The sequence below is a fragment of the Chenopodium quinoa genome, unplaced genomic scaffold (assembly GCF_001683475.1).
Source record: "Chenopodium quinoa cultivar QQ74 unplaced genomic scaffold, ASM168347v1, whole genome shotgun sequence".
In the NCBI taxonomy this organism is placed as follows: Eukaryota; Viridiplantae; Streptophyta; class Magnoliopsida; order Caryophyllales; family Amaranthaceae; genus Chenopodium; species Chenopodium quinoa.
The window spans coordinates 704,225-726,771 of NW_018744167.1; the positions used below are offsets into that span (position 1 = coordinate 704,225).

The following is a 22,547-nucleotide window of genomic DNA, read 5'->3' on the forward strand; positions in this document are numbered from 1 at the left end:
TCAAAATTAAACTCCAAACTCATAATTTACAATTAGAATAAAGCCTAGATTAAATTTGGGTAAGAAAGATTTGATTTTTAATTTTTTTTTCGAAAGCTGCGACTGCCGACAGCAGGCCGGCGCCATTGCCGGCTGCTGCCAGCGCCGGTGGTCGCCGCTGCTGCCAGCTGGTTCTGGTGGTCGGCGGCCCACCAGTGGTGGTTGCCGGTGGTGGTGGTGCGCAAACAACAAGGGGAAGGGAAGGAGAGAGAATTGGGCTCAGTGACACGTGTCACTCAGACATTGCTTCTGGAATGGCGGCCTTCAAGGGCCCAAACCTTGAGGCGCCGTTTTGCGGCGTGACCTAATCCCTAGGTCACCAGATCCTAGGGAGGGCACACTTTTCAAAAAGACCCTATAAATAGGGACAGTTCCTTCATTTATGACAGGGATACACGGAATACGAGACAACACATCACTTTCACATTTATTACAGAGCTGTCATTTTCAAGAAACAGACAACACCTTACCTGAGCTTGGAATCCGAGCAGATAACTTTATTTCCGCACGTTTTACTCCGAATACTTAGTAACTGAATCTTTGGAGGCGGAACACCGACCAGCCGGCGGTCCGTTTTCTTTGCAAGTACAGACGCCCTTTGCTTAATCCAGTCTTAGTCTTGTAACTCTCCCAAGGGACAAAAACCCCCGAAACATTTGGCGCCGTCTGTGGGGAGAGTACCTCTGAGATGGCTTCATAAGTCCCTGTACCGAATCCTGAGACTAATCGGCCTCCAGAAGACATAGTGGTCCAGACGGACCATGACTCAAGGGACGACGCTGACGTCAAAACCTATGTGGATCCTAACAGATCCCTCATCTCTAGACGCATCCGTAGTAAGGAAAAGCGAGAGTGTCACCCTGACCAGGCAAAACCAAGAAAAACTACTAGTCAGCCAAAGAAGCCCTCGGGGCGGATGGGTGATCCTTCCCAGGCGTCAAGATCAACCCCCGTTACTCGAGATGAACTCATGAAACTCCTGAGCAGTCTCAGGGGTGAAATCAAACAACTAGCCTCCAAGAAGTCGCCTACTCCTAGAAAGGAGTAGTCGGCCAAGAAACCAGCTCAAGCTGGCAAACAGAAGTCGGTCAGGGACCGCCAGCCGACTCCTCATCCTTCCCCTACGGAGAAGGCTCGGCCCCAATTTGACCTCACCAGGCTCCGTTTCCCAGAAACGGGCACAAGAAAAGCCATCCAGCACATACAGCCAGATGGTAGCAAGAAAAAATTCTCTGATTCTCGACATTACATTGAGCAGAAGAAATACCAACTATCAGAGTCAGCTTCAACGTCGACCTACCATGATAGCTTTGAAATACCTCTGCGAGGTATTCCCAGTCTGTACATGAGACCCAACAAGAAGCCCACGGGTTCAGTCTGGCCCTCATGTGATCCAGTCGGCCCAATACATGGCTCCGCCATTGTTCCAGTCGCCGACATTACCTTACATGCAGCCGCCCTCTTCGGAGGCCAGGCGGCATATGGCTATCAGCCGATGGACTGGCAGCTCAGGCTGTAACACCTTGGAGATCAACCCTCTGCCTTCTCCAGGGAAATAACCGAAGCCGAACAACCGGCCAATGTAAAAAATGTTCTGGTTGGAACCTATGATGGGACCTCCAACCCAGAAGACCACCTGCTAGCATACACCCACCTCATGTATTTACAAGGGTAAGATGATGCCGCATGGTGTCGTTGTTTTCCAGCTACCCTGAAGGGCATAGCCCAACAGTGGTTCGGCAATCTGCCAGCTAGTTGTATTAATAGCTTCAAGACTCTTGCGTTCTTGTTTGCTTCCAACTTCTCTATGAACATCCCTGCCAAAAAGACAAGCCTTGATTTGGCCAATGTAAAACAGGGAGATAGAGAAGGCTTGCGTTCCTACGTCAGGCGGTTCAATCTGGTACGAATCCAGATTCATGGGCTGTCTGATGAGGTCGCTTTCACAGACTTCTTCAAGGGTCTGAAGGATGGGTCTACTTTTAAGTATGAACTCGTCCGCAAACAAATTTTCACTCTGCTGGGAGCCTTACGAGAGGGAGGATCCTATATACAGGCGACCGAACTCTGCTCCTCTAACAAGTAGTCGAACTCTAAGAAGTCTGACCGACAGAAGGAGAGTCCGCCTGCTCAGCCGGCTCCTAAGCCAGAAGAGAGCAAAAAGAAAAAACAAATCTGGGCCATTGATAACTCTTATCAACCGGCCCAGAAGAATAAAAAAGAGTGGAAATCGTACGTTCCAAGGTACGAGTTCCACAAGGACTGCTGCTCCATCCTCTTGGAAATTAAGGATCGGCTGACTCTTGAGAAGCCGAACCCTATGAAAGGTTCCGCTGAAAATCAAAACAAAAACAAGCATTGGCATTTCCATGAGGATGTCGGCCATGACACGAACGACTGTTTCAGTCTCAACCGGGAGCTCGACCGTTTGGCCGACAAAGGACAGCTGAAGTCCTATGTGAAGTCCAAAGTGACTTCAAAGGCAAATCCGGGGAAGTCCAAGAAAAAGACTCCCCAGTCTGCTGTTAGTGCCGAAACCGATGAAGATCCGGTATACACAATAGCATGCAGATTTGCCGGTGGTGGCCCGACCATTCGGGGCACCAAGGACCATCTAAGAAAGATGGTCAACTCTGTTGAGGAAGGAGAGGCGGCAGGCACATCCGCCTTCCCTAAAGTTGTCTAGTGTTGCGGAAAGTTTTATTTCTTTTCTTTTCTTTTCTCTTTTCTCTGTTTTTGAAAACTTTATTTTAAGGAAAACAGCCAATCTAGTTTAGTTGGTCCATTATATGGGTCCAATAGTGGTGTATTTGGATGGGGCTTGCAAAGGCCTTTCCAACGATATATTATAAGCCCAATTCCGATGAATATTGAGGAATTTATGGCCAATTTACTAAACTGGGCCCGGTTTGAGTTTTAAGTACGGCCCAATGATCTAGGGGAGGGCCTAATATGATTTATCATTCCTAATGTAATTAGGAATGGTTTTGGTCTTCTAGAACATTCTAGAAGGTTCTTATCATTCTTAATTCAATTAGGATTCTTTAGAGTTTTAATTAGATCAAATAGCATTTTCGACTGAAATTATATTATTTTATCTTCCAGTACGGTAAAATTATCAGATTTTCAAAAACGTGTTAAAAGCCGGTTTGGCGTCCAACCCCAGGCCTCGGCGCCTGGAACCAGGATTGGCGCCAGACGCCAGCCATTGGCGTCTGGCGCTAGCCACTGGTCCTGGCGCCAATGAGCCAGGGCTGGCGCCAAGTTGTTTTTGCGATCTTCAGACTCTGTTTTGATAAATTATCTTTTTTGGCTTTTTTCTCTATTAATATCGTATAAAAAACTCCGTTTTGGAGGACGGATTGTCATCTATCATTCACCACTTCTTTTATTCTTAAGTTTTAATAAAATTCGTTTTTGTTCATTCATCTACAATCTTCAATCGACAACAAATTAGTTTATGAATCATTAATTTTTCGTTCTTTCTTTCTAAACTTTAGTTTTTTAACACAAAATTCCGTATTCACAAGATCTTGATACACCTAGCCATATTCGAAGTTGCCTTCGCCCTAGACGTGAAAGGTTTTAATTTCTGAGGGTTTGGTCCCTAATCTCTATCTCTATTATTTAATTGCTTTGTTTATTATTTTCCTTGAAGTTACTAACGTGTGTATTTTGTAATTAGAAAGAGGTACGAGGCATCCATGTAAGTACTTTATTGATTAATTGATTTTATGATGTAGACATCATGTTTATATTATTATTATGATATTCCTAGTATCATGTATAGGGTGTTTTTAATATTAAGCATGATTAAAAATATGATGCTTCCTATGTTCTTTCTAATATTTATGATTATGATTGATGATGATTATTCATTATGTTGCTTGATATGCATATTATTGTTATTGCTTGATCACCTTTTATTGCAGGTTAAAGGGAATTGGTATTTGCAATCACGCTTAATAAGATAATTAATAATCTTGTTAGGTTAATTGTGATTATAATTCAAGTGATCGCCAATAATAGTTTGTTTGTGCATTAAATTCAACCAACATAGATTAAACAGGTTTAGGGTTAATCCTATTGATTGTATGTTAGTCAGAAAGCGCACATGAATACGAGCAGAATAAAGTAGAGGCCTATTATTAGGGCAGATTCAATCTCTTTTAGGTTGGATTTGTACCATCATCCCCGAACCCTTATTTGGTTCATTACCTTATGGAGTTGACGATCTCTTGGATCGTTAAGGGGTGTAACCTTCACCTCGTGAACGGTTTACAAGTTCCTTAAAAACTTGTTGGCGACTCTTTTGCTCTATCTTCTTCCCTTTTGGACGCCACCGTACTTTAGTGTATGATCACAGTGGGGTTCAAGCTAGTGGGATTTTTAAAGGCTTGAAAATATTCCCTACAGTCGGCACATGACCATCCGTTTCCTAGTGGTTGAAGAGCTCATAGCTTACAACCTCATCTTTGTCCGACCCACTCTAAATGAGTGTAAGGCCGTCATCATGCCTGCTCTCATGCTGCTCAAGTATGAGAAGGATGATGGAACAGTCGGTTCCCTCAATGGGGACCAGAAGACGGCTCGAGAGTGTTATCTCTTGGACGTTAAGCCTGTGGCCGCAGCGTCCGGCCGGGGCAAGCAGACAATCAACCTCGATGATGTCGAGGAAGAACAGTCGGCCCCAACAGCCGGAAAGAAAAGAAAGACTGATCAGTTGGTGGTGGTCAAAAAAGAAAAACAATAGCAATCACTGACCGGGGAACGGTCAGATGATCTCCGTCCCCAGCCTGCTGGCGAACACATTGATATCCCTCTGGACAACAGTCGGCCAGAGCGGACGGTTAAGGTGAGGACAGTTGCATTTGCTAAGCTGGGTGAGAGCCTGCACCATCTGTTGAGAGAATTCAAAGACATATTTGCCTTTGAAGTGGAAGAGATGCCAGGCATCAGCCCGGATCTCGTTGTCCACAAACTCGTCGTGGATTCTAAAAAGAAGCCCATTCGGCAAAAGAAAAGAAACCATGGCGAGGAAAGAAGTCAGGCGGCAGCCGCCGAAGTTAAAAAGCTTCTAGACGCCAAGTTCATTCGACCGTGCAATTTCCCTGAGTAGGTAGCTAATGTTGTGTTAGTAAAAAAGCCGAATGGAACTTGGTGCATGTGTGTTGCTTACACAGACCTTAACAAGGCATGTCTAAAGGATAGCTATCCACTGCCTAAGATCGACAGTCTGGTCGATTCAACAGCCGGACATGCCTTGATGAGTTTTATGGACGCCTATTTAGGTTTCCATCAGATCCCCCTGTGGAAAAAAGATCAAGAAAAGACGGCATTCGTCACTGATCAGGGGTTGTTCTATTATACGGTGATGCCGTTTAGTTTGAAGAAATGCACCTGCTACTTTCCAACGAATGATTAATACGGTCTTCATTAATCAAATAGGAAGGGATGTAGAGGCGTACATTGATGACATGATAGTCAAATCCAAAAAACAGGCGGATCATCTTGCTGATCTCCGAGAAACATTCGCCACACTCAGGCGGCACAAGGTCATGCTAAACCCAAAAAAGTGTATCTTTGGTGTTGAGTCTGGGAAGTTTCTCGGATTTTTGATTGACCAAAGGGGAATAGAGGACAACCTTGAGAAAATACAGGCGGTAATTGACATGCAGTCGCCCCGTACTGTGAAAGAAGTGCAAAAGTTAACAAGTTTCCTGGCGACCTTTGGGAGATTCCTCAGTCGGTCAGGTGACAAGTGTCTCTACTTCTTCCAGGCAATCAAAAAGAAGACCAACTTTGAAGGGGGACGATGCAGAGGCGGCCTTTCAAAAGCTGAAAACTCTTCTGCACTCTTTGCCGAGGCTTGTTATCCCTTTGCCTAAAGAGAAGCTATTCATGTATTTAGCCGTCTCTGATCATGCCCTCAATGCCATTCTCTTAGCTGAAAGAGACGGCATCCAGCTCCCGGTGTATTTCATTAGCCATGTTCTTAGGAATGCAGAGCTTCGGTACCCCATGGTTGAAAAATTTGGCCTTGCCCTTTACATGGCCATCAAGAAGCTAAAACCCTACTTCTTGGCGCATGCGGTAGAGGTCTATACTGACCAACCGATCAAGCGGCCGCTCACAACCTTGGAGTCTTCTGGACGAATGCTCAAATGGGAGATTGAAATGCAAGGATTAGAAATCACTTACGAACCAAGGAAGGCAATAAAGGGGAAAGCATTCGCCGACTTTATTGTTGAAATGACAAGGCCGGTTGCACCGGATAATACTGACCGGGTTTGGAAAGTGTATGTGGACGGGAGCTCAACTACGAACGGCTGCGGTGCAGGGATTATCTGTTAATCTCCTGAGGGAGATAAGTACGAATATGCATTGCGGTTCAAGTTCCAGGTTTCTAACAATGAGGCCGAATATGAGGCCCTGCTAGCCAGCATTCGGTATTGCAAGGCGGCAACGTACTGCTCCGATTCTCAACTGGTCGTACTCCAGGTCAATGGAACGTACGAGGCCACTCATCCGGCCATGATAAAATATTTGCAGGCGGTCAAAAGAGAAGTCGAGACACTTGAGGAATTTCATCTAACTCAAGTGCCCAGATCTTCAAACAATCAGGCGGATGCTCTGTCAAAACTGGCATCATCCGCCTCCTGTGAAACGCCTCGGTTGGTTTTCTGGGAGGTCATGGAAAAGAGAAGTATATCTAATGAAGACCCCATTGGAATTCTCGACCGAAGCTCTACCTGGATGGACAACATCCGGGCCTATCTTGTAGACGGCGGGCTCCCTAATTCACCCCAGGAGGCGGCTGTTCTGAAGAAGAAAGCGGAAAACTTCGAGCTGAGACAAGGAGAACTCTTCAAGACTGGTTTCTTGAAACCCCTGTTGAAGTGTGTTACCCTAGAGAAGGGTAAAGAGGTCCTCGAAGATTTGCATGCGGGTTTTTGCGCCTCCCATATGGGCGGCAGGTCCCTAGCTGCCAATGCCAGGCAGCTCTATTTCTGGCCTACTCTGGAGTCGGATGCCATGGAAATGGTAAAAAAATGTGACAAGTGCAAAAAGTTTGGCAAGCTCATCCATCGTCCGGCCACAGACCTGACGGTCATCCACAGCCCAATACCCTTTGCAAAATGGGGCATGGACATACTTGGGCCTTACACAGCAGCACCAGGCGGCAAGCGCTACATATTGGTAGCTGTGGATTACTTTACCAAGTGGGTAGAGGCGGAGGCGATCATAAACATCAAGACCAAAGATGTCATCTCCTTCATATGGAGGAATGTTATCACCCTTTTCGGGGTGCCTATGTCTTGGTTTTTGACAACGGACCTCAGTTTGAGACGCCTCGGCTCAAGACTTGGTTGGGACACCAAGGGGTCCCAAGCTTCTTTGCATCAGTCGGCCGACCCCAAGCAAACGGCCAGGTCGAAGCATTCAACAAGTTAATATCAGACGGGATTAAAAAGAAAATAGAAAGGGTTGGTGGCCTTTGGGCGGATGAATTACCACACGTCCTCTGGGCCATCAGAACAACCGCCAAAGGGGCAACTGGAGAAACCCCATTCCTCATGGTGTATGGTGCAGAAGCTGTCCTGCCCATCGAACACTATGAGCCGACTCTTCGAGTCATGTTATATGACGAAGAGGTAAAATGGGAGGCCATGCGGCTGGCATTGGACTCACTTCCAGAGCGCAGGGGCAATGCTGCCTTGCACCATGAGATTTACCATCTGAGAATGACTCGGGCCTACAACAAAAGAGTACACAAGTGTCCTCTCAAAGTGGGGGACTTTGTGCTACGGAAAATGGAGGCAGTCGGTAGGGCGAATGAGCAGGGAAAGCTAACCCCAAATTGGGAAGGCCCCTACCAAATCTACGATGAAGTAAGAGACGGCTCCTACCGACTGGAAGAAACAGACGGTAGGCGGCTGCCTAGAACTTGGAATGTAGACAACTTAAAAAAGTACTACTTCTAAGAATTTTTGTAATTACTTCAAAGTTCTGATTAATGAGAAAATGCCTTCATTTCCCAAACTTTTCTTGCTAAATTTTGTAAATTATGCTAGCGTCGCCTGTACAAAGTACAGACGACCACCCTATTTTTTAGCGTTTGTCCCAACAACAGATGCCCCAGTCCGTCTGAAGGAGCCGACTGCACCAAAGCAATCGACCCTACTGATTTATTTTCAAGTTAAGTCCAACACTTAACAACTATTTACCATTTTTATAGAGGCCAATGGCCGGATATTAATAAAACAATAGAGGCCGACGGCCACAGTCTGCTCCAACATGAGTATGACCGTCTGCTCCTACATGAGTCAGATAACCGACGACGTCCATTCGGGCGAATTCGTTAAGGAGAAGCATCTCCCATTTGGGTGGCTCATTGCTCTACTAATACATCAAACGGCCCTACCGAATGCTAAAAACGCATCCGCAGTCGTTTGAATAAATCGAAAGTGAAATCTAAAAGGCCGAAAGTTTTTGAATTGTTCTAGTACAATTGAAAAGAGGTCATTGTTTCATGATTAGAGGCTATCGAGGCATAAGGCCAGATGTGCCTGTTTTTGCTCTGGGGCAAGGCAGGCGGAGAACTCTTTCTCAATCAAAAAAGCTAAGTCCAAAAACTTAGCATTATGCGTATATAAGGCTTATGGCCTAATGCTCCTGTTCTGCTATTGGGGCAAACCAGGCGGAATACTTTCTCTAAACAAACAGGCTAAGTTAAAACTTAGCATTTAATTTTAACGAGGCCTATGGCCGAATAAAATCAAAGAATCGACTGCTCTGTTTGGACGTCTGTCGCTTGGTTTAGGGCAATCACCATAGTGATTGATTGACTTAGAAACCATGCATACTCTTCTAAGTATCAATAATTTCTAAGTCAATCAATCCAATCAACCGAAACCAATCAACATCCGCCCAGGGGCAGAACATTCGCATACCATACGGGCTAAAATACTTAGCTAAAATTCCATGCATAAAAATAAGCTTTGAAAACTTTTTAAAGCATGCATAAACACCAATATAAATAAAATCGGCCGAATGACCGGACGCTTCATTAAAATAAAACAATCGTCAAAATTGACGACTGCAAAGAATTAACTGGCAAAGCAAGGAAAATTGTCAAATAACCCGACCCCTCGGTCGGTAAAGATACACATTTACTCGGCACGCAGGCAGGAAGATGAGATAAATGGCCATTCGGCCGCAGAAAGATATTATAAAAAGCTTAAGGGGCAGGGGAGTTATCAACATTGGCAGCCGCATCATCACCCGCCGGCTGCTCCGCATTTTCATCATCCTCCTCGTCCCCCTGCTCGTCCCTAGAAGAGCCTGATGAGGAGCCGGCCTCTTCGCCCTCAGCAGCAGCCTTGTTCACCTCCTCTTGAGATTGGCGAAGAAGTTCAGCATTGAAATCCTCGTTAGCTTGATCAAACTTGGATTTCCAGGTGCTATAGTCGGCACTCGGCTGTACCGCCTCCCATGCCATCCGCATGATGGCCTCATAGTCCTCCATCATTTTTTTGACAAGGGCCTCCTTCTCCTCCTCAGCTTGGGACTTAAACTTGGACTTCAGCTGCTTCTCCTGGTTCGCCAGGCGCACCTCTAGGTGGCCAACCCGCTCCTCGGCCCTCTCGGCCTCTTTCTTAGCCTCTTGAAGAGGCTCAAGCTTTTCCTTAAGACCTTTAATTTCGGACTTAAGGTCAATGATTTTGGAGCGAGCCGAATCCAGGTCCTTCTTTACCTGCAGGTTAGCATTCTCCTGGGAATACATCATATCAAGGGTCAGTAGCTCATTCTGAGCAATTTCAAATAGAGCTTGGTCTAAGGCGGACTCGGCTCGAGCTTTGGCGGCTGTTACCTCTTTGGACTTTTCCTAGATTAGCCTCCTTAGCCCCTAGATGTGCAGCATAGTCTGGAGATGAAAAAAGAGCCGAATGTCAAGACCAGTCGGATATGTGCTTAAACAATAAGAAAATTAAGCTAACTCTTTACCTCACAGAGGTTCCCCAAGATGGCATCCAAGTTAAGGGTGCCGACTCCTTTCACTGACGCCTTGTCCTCTGGATCAAGCGCCCTCAGCATCTCCTTGGCCATCTGGACGACGGTCGGCCTTTGCACAGGAGCTGCAAAATTAAGTTAGTTAAGAAAATTCTTAAAAATTATCTTGATGTTGAAATTCAATGAATTAGATTTTTTAATTTAGTCCTAAATACATTGAAATTGTCAGGAATTAGATAATATTAGTCAGGAAATAGATAATTATAATCAGGTTTAATATAACAATAGTCAGTTAGATTATAGCATACATGAATTAGATTTTTTAATCCAGTCATAAATACATTGAAATTGTCAGGAATCAGATTATTTTCACAAATTACCATATTAGTCAGGAAATAGGTTCTATTAGTCAGGAATTATATTGTTTTTGTCAAAAATTAGACTATATTAAATTAATTGTCTGCATTTACATCATTAAATTACAGAGCATTTAATTATCAGTATGCCTATTATAGCAGCATTTTCATCTCTTTCTTCATCATCTCTTTCTTCATTGATGTTGTCTTCTATAATTACATTATCTGCTGCATACATCATTTGTATTAGTATATTTGAATTTTAGTCTAAAATTATCAAAAAAATAGATTCAAATTTAAATTAATTTTCTACGACATTTATATATACAATTCGAATTAAAATAGCTTTGCATGCAAATTACAAGTATAAATTAAATACGATCGAAAAATAAATTAGCCTTGATTGCAAGTTGTTAGTCGAACTTAAATATGATCGGAATATAATTAGCATTGATTTTAAATTATAAGTCGAAATTAACTACGATTTGAAATTAATTATGCTTCATTCAAAATTATCAACGATCTGAAATTTAATAAGCATAGGTCTAAATTAACTCGAATTTAAATACGATCTGATATTAAATCGAAATTTAATACGATCTGAAATTCAATTTGCCCTGCATGTAAATTATAAATCGAAATTCATAATACAAATTCACTACTACATTTAATCAAATATGATTTGAAATTAAAAACAATATGAAATTATGAATTGTTTTGTACCTTTTTCAGCAATAATTGTGCTAGAAATTGATTCTATGGGTGAATCAGATTCTACTTCAGTCATCATTGTGTTGTTTGATTTCTCCATTTTTTTGATTTGAATTGTTTGAAATTTGAAGATTTGAATGCTCTGAAATATGAGGAAATGAAGTCGTTGAAATTCGACGAAATGAAGGCGTTCGAAATTTTGAGTAAATGACGGCGCTTGAAATTTAGGAAAATGATGAAAACGAAAAAATTCAAACATTTTATTAAATGGCGCGCGGGCTTTGGTCGGGTTTTTTAGGTCCGCGCCTTTTTGATTTAGAGCCCGGTCTCACATGAGTCCAGTCTCACACAAAATGCTTTGATTGCTTAATACACCCCTTTTCCCTCCAATTAACTCCTATTAAAACCCCTGCTTCTCTTTCATTCCTCTTTTAATACGAGTGAATTGGAGGAAAAATTGGTGTATTAAGCAATATACGAGTTCATGTGCATTGCACACTAGTGGTCAACATCGAGAAAAATAGAGTCAACACCGAAAAGTAGCATTTGGTTGTCTTTGATAAAAAAAAATTTATAATGTGGTCTGAAATTGCAAAAAAATAAATTAAAAGACTATTTCACATAAAGTGAACACTTTAAAAGATTGTTTCTGACAAATTTTCCTTAAATATATTATAAATGGATCTTATTTTAAAGAACTTTTTAAAACGAATTTTATGATATGATAAAAATAAAACCGAGTTATAGGATATTTATTAAAAAGTTATGATTAACTTTGTATATATTGTATGAAATATTAGAGGTATAGTGATAATAAAACTCTATACAACAATTTTACCTTAAAAAAATCTATCAAAAAATCGCTTACTTAGTGGCATGTATCACAATAATTCATTAAAAATACATGCCACTCCTAAAAGAGCTCCAACAAAAATTGGAAAACTAGACAGTTGTATTGAGGCCTAGAACAAAATGTGCAATGCATCTTTCAGCCTATAGCTCCAGAATTCCACATCCCACGGTGTGGTTCAAATTTTACAATACGGTATTACACTTTAAAAATCTTTACTTACCATAGTTTCAGTCTTAATACAAATATATTAACAATACAATGAAAGTGACAAAATCATGTAATTGGACGATTCCAGGTTTCATTACCAGCTTCACTCATATCGTCTACGCCGTCGAAAATGCTTCAGGATAAAACTTTCTGCATACAGTGGATAATTTTTCCTGATGAAGCCCTTAATGCACTTCCAGTACGAGAAGTCAATAAACTCACCATCTTTGCGAACTATGAACATACACCGGGAGTCTTGAAACTGAGGATGGTATCCAATCTAATCACCAATTAAATTTTTCATCAGCAACCATTGTATTTTGCTCAAGTACAACTCTAAATGGAACATTAACCTAAAAATCAACACCTACTTTTCATTTGATTAAAAGGTTGAATGGACTCTTGATCAAGCAACATATAAGGAATCTAGTCCAAAAAGAACTAAGAGACATGGCCTACAATCTTGAGCTCAATCAAGAAATAGCCTAAACAGGTATATATAGTTGAAATCTTCCACTACTTTTGCAAGTTCAGATAATTGTTCCTGCCCGGCCATACAGCTAATTCATGGGCATTTCTATCCTTTTCAGTTTAACACAATTCACCGAACAACTATTACACTGATCTGAAAGGATGACACTCAAACAGAAGTTGAGGCTTCAACAATTTGCAATTTTTACACTTACCATTGCAAAATAAAAACAAGGAAAATATGCTATATTATGCAAGGTGGTTCTACAGCCCATCGTCAAGGTAACTTAGACATTTGACGGTGAGATCCATCCTGTGCCTACATCTCAACTACAAATCGAAAGAAGCAGCATATAAATCATAGGATTGCCACAATCTCTTAACACATGGACCAAACACAAATAAAATACACATCTCCATTTATACTTCTCTACAAACTTTAAGGTTGAGCCAAAAGAGCAATTACAGTAGTATAGCAAAATATCGTTGTGCTTTACAAGGAATGAACTCGAGTATTATCTATTAAAGAAGAAAGTTCCCGGTGCTTCAATGATTATCATAGAGAAGCTTGCGGAAACACCAAAAATGACTTAATACAATACCTATATATTACTATAAAAAAATATTCTATGGTAACAAATTAACAATATTTCCTGCCATAGGAATTATTGATTCTTCGCTATATTTTTTGCCATGACTTATATGGATTTCCCTCAAATACACTTGATATATTAGTTAACTGAAAGGTTTTTCCATATGTGACCACCTTGCCACAAGATGAGAATTCCAACCCATCCTCTTAAATAAAATATCAATGTCATAAACAGTCATTTTCCCTAATCCACAGTATGAAGAACCCTCAGATAAATTACATCAGTTCAAATTGACAATTCAATGTTTCAATCTATTATGTTTTTTAGCCTATCCATACTCATTTTATCTTCTTTGAAATCTTAATTTCATGTATGGAGCAATTAAAAAACCATCAATTACATAACAATATTACTAACAAGCCTCTGAAAGGTTAGGTGATGTGCACTCTGCAGGAACACACATATTTGATAAAATAGCCTCCATATTGTTCACAAATACATTGATTTTGAGATGTCAATTACTGAAAATCTAGTTCTATAAAATTCATATAATAAAAATTTTAAAAAATTACATTAAAAAACGGTTGCGCTTCAATCTCAATAATACAATGCAAAACCACGAAAATAAGACCTAAAAATTACTCCCTAATAGTAAAACATGACAGCCTAGCCAATAAAAAAGATATGACAGCCTATGCAACACAAATAGGATTTAAAATAGTGTTGTTCAGTTTATACATTGGTCAATTCAACATTTTAAACCCATTGGTAGGACCGTAGGACTAATTTTTAGTTCACAAACTCTAATATAAGCTATCAAGGGCCAATAGAAGCATGTGGTTAAGAAGACAGTAGTAACAATGCCATTCTTATTTGGCAGGCCTAATATGCATAACACTAATACATCAACAAAATGCATTTATAAGGTCTTTGGTTAAGAAGCCAATAGCAGTAAATGCCTGCTCTGCATTGGACACCTTATAAGCACTTTGCAATAGACAAAGTAACTAACTAAAGTTTTCCATCTGCTACACCTTACTTCATTCTCATAAGTCATATGACACAGCCCCCCATCAAAAGCACAAATTGTTGCTAGTGACTAGGTGATATGAATTCAAAACTAAATCGTATTAACCTCCAAAGCATTGGCTTTACCTAATTTGTTCATGACTTTTCCTAAACATTTGGTTATATAAAAGGATTAATAATGCTCTTCCAAATAACATGTAGTTCATCATTCAACAAGAATGAGTTATTTAGATAGCGTGCTCTCTAGAGGAGCTCAAGAATAATTAATAATGGGTTATATGATTTGGCTATTCAAAACTTCCGCAACCTTATGTAGGCCAGAACAGCATTAATTGCCCCCCCCTGCTGCGGAAACACACACACACACTACCAAAAACAAAAAAAAACCCTAAACCTGCCTGATTTGGTCAAACTGAGCATATAGCCTACCTACTGCATCAAGTTTCAGTTCTCTATTGATGAAAATTGGCAAATCTATGACTGAGATAATTAAGACAAAATAGCAACAATTATCACCTCTTTCACTATTTGGAAAACATTTCCTCTGCAGTTAACCTTAAATTTTGTAAATTGGGCACAATAGATTGGCCTCTTTAAGGAGGAACAACACAGGAAGCTTGAGCTATGTGGAGAGATGACATCTCATGGAACATTAATGTTCTAAAGAAGCTTAATAAAATTGTTTGCCTCGGGTGGACCCTTTTGTGACCTCAAAAGGTTAAAATTCTGGCTAGATTAAGGGCATTACAAATTAAGTAAATAAATTACTTTTCCTACTAAACGGAATCTGCTTCACCCTCATTGGATGTTATTGGCTTGGCTCACAGTATTTGGTCACTGATATAACTCACTTCAGTTATAACTGCATAATATGTTTTCACTAATTTCATCACCTTTAGAGCTACAACTCTACAAAGAGTTCCTACAATAACTAAGATGGGTGGCTTCAAGTATACAAGAAGATACCTCAAAAAAGATAACTAGCTCTTCTAGAAGAGAAGCAGCTTGGAACCTTTCATTCTTAAGACTGAAAGACTAACTTCGCACTTGTGGCAATGTATGTCAGTCTAATACGGGATAGAAGCTTACTTTCTAGGTAAAAGTTCGGTTTAACCAAACCTTGAAACATGACATTTTTGTTCTAATTTCCCCTAATATAAGAACAATCATGACAATATGACTCATGATAATTTGACACCATTAAAACAAATAATTTAGAAAATAGTTTGAGTCAACACAATGTTCCTCCCCATAATTAACACAGAACACTATGAGTGATACTCCATACACTACTTTGTTTACCCAAGATCATTTTAAATGATGTACTAAGAAAAAAAGGCTCCAACTCAATATCCAATAGAGGTATTATTAAAATAAACAAATAAATAAATATATATAAAGGTAAGCATAAGACAAGTTAGTCCTCATAGACAAGACTCATACATCGCTACACCACTAATGCTAGTTGTGGGGGGTAAATAATCTGATCCCATATTGCATCAAGGAAGCAAAAGACATGCATGGCTGAAAAGTAATATTGTGAATGGATAAGGAAAATGGAGAGAAAGAAAAAGAAGTGAAACTAATAATTGTGTTTCCTGAATTATGATACAGACTGGGAGAGAGGAGAATGAAAATGGAGGTTTTTCAATCTCTTATCCATCTAAATAAAATAAACTCTCCCAAAGTTGGAAAGATTTGACGGGGAAACATAAGGTCACTTCTTCCTCTCCTTCTCACCCTTCCCCTTCTATCTCTTACTTCAGCTCCCCTTCCTTCCTTCATTGTTATCAAAACACATGATAACAAAGGCAAAAACCAACAAATCTTAATTATACTTTTCACTAAGTTCATTACAGAGCGTGCTAACAAACCATGAAGACCACTAATGCTATACTAGACGACTCAGTAAGCCGCAATTTGCAAAGGGATTTAGATTTCAGGGAAATTTCACTTGTACGAGAGAATCAATACTGAACACAATCTAAAATACCAGAGAAGACAAGAAAAAGTAATATACAGAGCAAAATTTTATAAGCTGAAGTAGAGAAGATAAAGAAGAGAGAGAATTACAGTGATGTAATCAACTCCACATCCAATTTTATTGTCACATTCAGGGTGATACGGTAGCAACCTCTCCAAAATCATTTTCTCATGCTCAGCAGTCAATCTATCGCCACTTTGGTATCTGATTTAACAAACAAAATATTAGAACTCTTTACAAGACTCCCATAAAATGAAACAGCAAAAACAATTAAAAACAAATAATTCACAAAACAAAAATAAAACATATATGAATCAAACATGAATATCCACTATCTCCCTTTGAAGGTCAAAATTAATCCAACATACCCAATTACACAAATACTTGTACATTATCAAACAATATAACAGCTGGTGTAAAAAATACAACTAAATTCAGATAATAAGCATACTTTTTTACGGAATAGTCAGTAATTATTAACAAACAACCCAAGAAAAAATAAAATGAAAAAAACCAATATTCAACAGGTAAGCATCAAAATAAAATATACCTAATACAGTATTTAATCAAACAAACATACCCAATTACACATACACTTAATTAGATTACAAAAAAAAAATGCCACATGAAAAACTTAAGAGAAATGGCGGAAAAAAAAAAAAATCAAAATTCAAACATGAAAATTATGAAACTTACTTTCCAGAATGAAGAATCATTCTAACAAAGCCAACAAGTGGAACAGTATCCTCTAAAATCTGGTCTTCCCAATCAACCCAACTCTCTCTATCCGCTACCCTCTCAAAACTATTTTCTCCCTCTAAATTCTCAGTATGGTTTTCGACAGAATTCTCAGCGTGCGATGGAGGAGAAACAACCGGTTTCCTCAACAAATCAGGGCCGTAGGATTCAGGGCTTCCAGTTTTTAAAGCGCAACAACAACGACGCTGTTGAATTTGGTGAAGATAAACAGATGAAGGAAGAGATAAGGTTGAAGACGACGAACAAGAAGAAATAAAAGTACCCAATAAGTTAATATTGGAACTACTAATACTGCTAATTAATGACATGATTCGTATAGTGTTGCGAAAAAATATGGATATTGGGGGGTATGGTTGTGGTGCCACCCTGGTTCAGCTCATGGCGGTGGCTAAGAGGTGGTTTCGAGGTGAGGGTTAAGAGAGGTGCTAACGGTAATGGTGGTGTTGGTGAATTGTGAAAATATGGACAAGATAAAGGGGTATGATTGAGCTCTTTCGGTTTTTTGATGGAGAGGATTTACTTTTTTTTTTTTTTTCCTCCAATTTTTTTGTTGTATTTTTTGTGTTGGGTTTTGGGTGTTGAAATAGATTTATGGCCTTATGGGCTATCTATAATAATGGGAAAATACAATGCTAAACATGGTATGCAAGTTAGGGTATATGTGTCTTTTCACTTATTTAATTGGGGTATTTTGGTAATTTCATTTCTTTTTTTCCTCCATTCTCCATTCCACCATAATCGTTCAACCCACCTTGTTCATCCACGTGAGCAAAGATGCATACCAACGCTTTTGGCGGTTCAAAATGTCGACGTGAAGGAAAAGTTTTTCCTAAGGGGTTGATATGGCCCTAATTCACACCCTTTTGTTACTAGGGTGTCTTTTTGTTACCGTTACAAAGCGGTGTTGGAGTCGTTGAGGAAGGAAGAACAAGAAGATGAAAAAGGGAAGAAGAAGAGGGACGTGAATACACAAATGATAATGGTTGTGATGGGTTTCGGAGAGGAACGTGGGGTTGTGATGGTGATGGTGGCCTAAGACGAAGATGGTAGTGATGGTGGTGAAGTGGCTGTAATAACGTGGATGCTAGATCTATGTTTTTTTTTTAATAAACATAAAAAGTGTATCTATGGCAGAGCATGGCCAACAAAAGGAACTAATTAACATTTTTTGGTTGATTAGATCAGCTGGAGCGCCCCCATCATAATATCATGTTCCCTTCGTTCTTTAAATAATACTGTTTCACAAAGAAAGAGTTGAATAGTTTATGTTTCGGGGGTTTTTGTCCCTTGGGAGAGTTACAACACTGAGACTGGATTCAGCAAAGGGCGCCTGTACCTGCAAAGCAAACGGACCGCCGGATGGTCGGTGGTCCGCCTCCGAAGATTAAGTTAGTAAGTATTCGGAGTAAAACGTGCGGAAATAAAGTTATCTGCTCGGATTCCAAGCTCAGGTAAGGTAATGTTTGTTCCTTGAAAACGACAGCTTTGTAATAAATGTGAAAGTGACGTGTTGTCTCGTATTGCGTGTATCCCTGTCATAAATGTAGGAACTGTCCCTATTTATAGGGTCTTTTTGAAAAGTGTGCCCTCCCTAGGATCTGGTGATCTAGGGATTAGGTCACGCCGTAAAACGGCGCCTCAAGGTTTGGGCCCTTGAAGGCCGCCATTCCATAAGAAATGCCTGAGTGACGCGTTTCATTGAGCCCAAAAGGCTTTTGGGCATCTCTTAGGGTGACACGTGTTGCCCTCTTAATGGTCCATGCTGGATCATCAATCATCTCAGAACGGGGGAATGTCTGCCTTCCACGTGTCACCATCTCAAAGGTCCAGATGGCACCCCTTCTAATGACACATGGAAGCTTCCGATTGGGCCACCTGGCCGGGTATAAAAATACCCAAATCATTTGCCCCTCACAGGGGTCACGTGCATTGCACATAACACCTGTGACAGGTGTCATCATCCAACTGGCCGGATTTTCAAATTACATTTTGGGGGGAAAAATTAGGGTTTACCCTTTCTATAAATAGGAGGGTTTGACTCCCCTTTTGTTTTCACACCTTTGCAAATCTTGGAGAATCTCTGGACTTTTGACTTTCAAAGACTCTCAAAGACCTAAACTTGTCAAGCATCCGACACTCGGCTTTCTGTCCGTCTGTTTCAGCAACCAGGCGTCTCGTAATACCTTCTTCTAAGGTAACCGCCTGCTCTCTTCTTTTACTTATTCTTTCTTTCATTTTTTCTTTATCAAATGGTTTCCCAAACGAACAAGGAACGGGCTAGGTTAGCGATCAGCCGGTCACCGGGGACGACTGAATCTAGAACTAGGAGTGTCGAATGCTCGTTCGAGAACTTTTCTTTAAGTACATCTTCAAATTCGACAGTGTCTGTGCATCTGCAGGACACGATGGCCAGAACAAAGCAGACAACGAGGAGATATAGGGTGGATGGTTCCTTTTACCATTCGGACAGTGAGACTGTCAACTCTAATGGCTCCATTAGAGTGCCTGCTAGTGAAATTTCTGAGCACCCCCCAAACCCTTCTTCTGACCTTCCCCAAACTCCAACTTATTACTCTTCCCCTTCTTCAAGCGGCACCCCCAGTGATACTATACTGCGGGAAGCCGACATTCAATACCAGGCCGAGCCTTCGAAATTGGCCAGAGGCGGATCTAGGGGGGGTTCAAGGGGGTTCATTGAACCCACAGATTTTTTGGAAAAAAATTATAAGTTTTAATTTTTTTAAAAAAAAAAAAAGAAAAAGGGTTAAAACAAATTTCTGTGAGAATAATAATCACATGGGTAAGTTTGGTGCATTGGTAAGGCTTTGAATAATAGAGCAGTGCGCCCTTTTAATGTCTTAGGTCTTAGGTTCGACTCCTATTGCCCTCTTTTTTTGTACTTTTTTTTTTTTTTTGTTCTTTTACTCCTTACGTTCAAATTTCAGAATTCAGAAATCAAACATCGACATTTCTTATTTTCCCCAAATTCCCAAACACCAAAACCCTAACCTTGACATCCTATGACCCTAGCCAGTAGCCACTAGCCGCCGCGGCACCGCACACTGAGACACCAACCGGCGACCGGGAGCACTGACGACCTTACGGAGTGACGGAGACACGGACGAGGGACGACTGTTCTGAATTCACACTTCAGAGTTCTTCTACAATTGTGAGTCCTCTTAATCTCTTATTCCTCTACTCCTATTAATTCTAATCTTGGTTTGCTTGTTTTATTTTTTAAATTGGTTTATGGTTTTGATATATTGTTGAATTCTTGAATTGTTTAGAAATTGAATTGTAGAAACTTAGAAGTTAGAATTAAAAAATTTTTACTTGTTTTTTTTTTTATTTTTTGAAATAAAATTTTTACTTGTTCTGTTAATTGAAATTTGATAATTAGAAGAAGTTCATATTGTCAAATTTGTGTTTATTGGGGACTTGTGATTTTAATTGATAATTAATTATGTATTATGTAAAAAATAGGTTGCGGAATAGTACGGGTGATCAACTATTGAATGATAGTTTAGTTACTTATCTTGAGAGAGACTTATTTGCAAGAGTTAGTGATGATGATGTATTAGCACGCTTTCAAAGTAGGAAAACTCGAAGAATGCTTTTGTAGGTTTTTTTTTTATTTTTTTTTATTTTTTTTATTGTGTAATTCATCCATTTGTGTTGAAAATTTGATTTATGTATTGAATTGTTAATCAAAATATGATCATCGTTTTTTTTTTAAGATTTCGAACCCACAGTTTGGAATTCCTGGATACGCCACTGGAACAGGCGTCGGAGGAGAGTCTAGGGGAGGACCCTGCTGGCCCCAGCCGGCAGTCCCCTAGCACTGGGGAGAGCTCTGATGACGATTCGGCCTCGTCATCTTCTGAAAATGCCTCCGTTACTTCAAAGGAGGCCCGAGCAAAGATAAGCACTACAAGGGAATCCTTGTCAGTGGAAAAGGGGGAAGGCTGGGCAGAGCCGAGTGCTTCTAGGCGCTTGGAACGCACCCCCTACTATCACCATGTCCCGCAAAGTAAGCGGACTTCTATAACATCCGGTCTTGCCAATATCAAGCGCAAGACCGTAATGGGTCATGGCTTTTCCTTGTCCGTTCCCAACAAGGATGATATGATAACCTGGCCGACCTTGGCTAGTTATAAGGACCAAGAATTCGGCTGCTAAGAGGCGGTCCTCCAGGCTGGTCTACGCTTCCCTCTCCATCCGGCCGTGGAGAGAATACTGGACGGATACCAACTGGGTATCTGGCAACGTGTCCTGAATTCATGGATTAATATCATCGGGTACGTTGCCGCATGTGAAATGCTGGAGGTGGATCCCAGCTTTGAGGCATTCGCCCACATGCATTATCTCAGCCGAGCGTCTGCTAAGGGCGGCGAAGGCTGGTACACCTTGTCCACCTGCAAGGGGTACATGATGGCAGTCGGCAAGGAGAACAAGTGGAAGGAGTGGAGAACAAAGTTCTACATAGTCCATTCCTCTGATAGCCGACTGAACCAGAAATACAATAGGTGGAACAAGGATCCGCCCCTCCTGGCTGGCAAGAGTGCCTTGCCCCCTCTCCCTAGGCGGGCCTAGGAGGAAATTTTTGATCGGGGTTTGTTCAAAGTGTCCGTTCGGACAAATGTGCAGGGGGAGAAAATAATCGTCCCCCAGAGCTACATACCCCTTTACAAGTGGCTGGAAGATGGGGTGTTCTTGGCCGCTTGTGGGCTAAGCTCTGAGATGCCGAGAGGTAGTCGGCCGTCTGATTTTATGCAACCTTTAAATTGCTTTTCAAAGTTTGTTTATAAAGTCTAACTTCTGCTTTTGGTGCAGACAAAGCTATGGAAAAGGTCTCGGGAACAAGGAAGCCGACTGCTGTTTCTGAAGCAAAATATCGCTCAAACGTCCTTAATCGAGCGAGTGACGAGCAGAAAACAGTCGGGACTCCCAAGGTAGTTGTTTATAATACTTGGTATATTTTTCAACAAAGGTTAATTTTTGCCCGCCTGTTTTTCTGACGCCTTTCTTTTTGCTCATGCAGAGTGGTTCCACCAGGCCCTCTCCCTCCAAGCTAATCCAACCCAAAATCCAGAAAACTGGGGCTCGCTCCAAAATCACTGAACTTAAGGCCGAAATTAAAGGTCTTAAGGAAAAGCTTGAGCCTCTTCAAGAGGCCAAGAAAGAGGCCGAGAGGGCCAAGGAGCGGGTTAGCCGCCTAGAGGTGCGCTTGGCGAACCAGGAGAAGCAGCTGAAGTCCAAGTTCAAGTCCCGAGCTGAGGAGGAGAAGGAGGCCCTGGTCAAACAAATGATGGAGGACTATGAGGCCATCATGCGGATGGCATGAGAGGCTATACAGCCGAGTGCTGACTATAGCACCTGGAAATCCAAGTTTGATCAAGCAAACGAGGATTTCAATGTTGAAATTCTTCGCCAATCTGAAGAAGAGGCGAACAAGGCTGATGCTGAGGGCGAAGAGGCCGGCTCCTCATCAGGCTCTTCTGGGGACGAGGAGAATGATGAAAATACGGAGC

General features: G+C 41.0%; 2 protein-coding genes across 2 annotated transcripts; one reads left to right on the forward strand and one right to left on the reverse strand.

The window, feature by feature from the left end:
• Window positions 1–11,928: 11,928 nt before the first annotated feature.
• LOC110693816 (protein DCL, chloroplastic-like) lies at window positions 11,929–17,718 on the reverse strand. The gene is made up of 3 exons (XM_021870965.1): window positions 16,954–17,718; window positions 16,347–16,461; window positions 11,929–12,460 (listed from the first exon to the last, which is right to left on the reverse strand). Exons 1-3 carry the CDS (start codon window positions 17,322–17,324, stop codon window positions 12,284–12,286), a joined length of 663 nt encoding a protein of 220 aa, XP_021726657.1. The 5' UTR covers window positions 17,325–17,718; the 3' UTR covers window positions 11,929–12,283.
• Window positions 17,719–19,421: 1,703 nt separating this feature from the next.
• Window positions 19,422–22,360, forward strand: LOC110693945 (dynactin subunit 1-like). The gene is made up of 3 exons (XM_021871128.1): window positions 19,422–19,695; window positions 21,850–21,968; window positions 22,058–22,360. The coding sequence occupies exons 1-3, from the start codon at window positions 19,422–19,424 to the stop codon at window positions 22,358–22,360; spliced, it is 696 nt and encodes a 231-aa protein (XP_021726820.1).
• Window positions 22,361–22,547: the final 187 nt, after the last annotated feature.

Bases quoted from the DNA above. Each gene is read 5' to 3' on its own strand.
- LOC110693816 (XM_021870965.1), bottom strand. From the start codon at position 17,324: ATGTCATTAATTAGCAGTATTAGTAGTTCCAATATTAACTTATTGGGT. The intron at 16,462-16,953 runs GTAAGTTTCATA...TTGTTAAATCAG, and splicing joins ATGATTCTTCATTCTGGAAA to ATACCAAAGTGGCGATAGAT. The intron at 12,461-16,346 runs GTAATTCTCTCT...ATTGGTGATTAG, and splicing joins GTGGAGTTGATTACATCACT to ATTGGATACCATCCTCAGTT.
- LOC110693945 (XM_021871128.1), top strand. From the start codon at position 19,422: ATGGCCAGAACAAAGCAGACAACGAGGAGATATAGGGTGGATGGTTCC. The intron at 19,696-21,849 runs GTTCAAGGGGGT...CTTTTGGTGCAG, and splicing joins CAGAGGCGGATCTAGGGGGG to ACAAAGCTATGGAAAAGGTC. The intron at 21,969-22,057 runs GTAGTTGTTTAT...TTGCTCATGCAG, and splicing joins AAACAGTCGGGACTCCCAAG to AGTGGTTCCACCAGGCCCTC.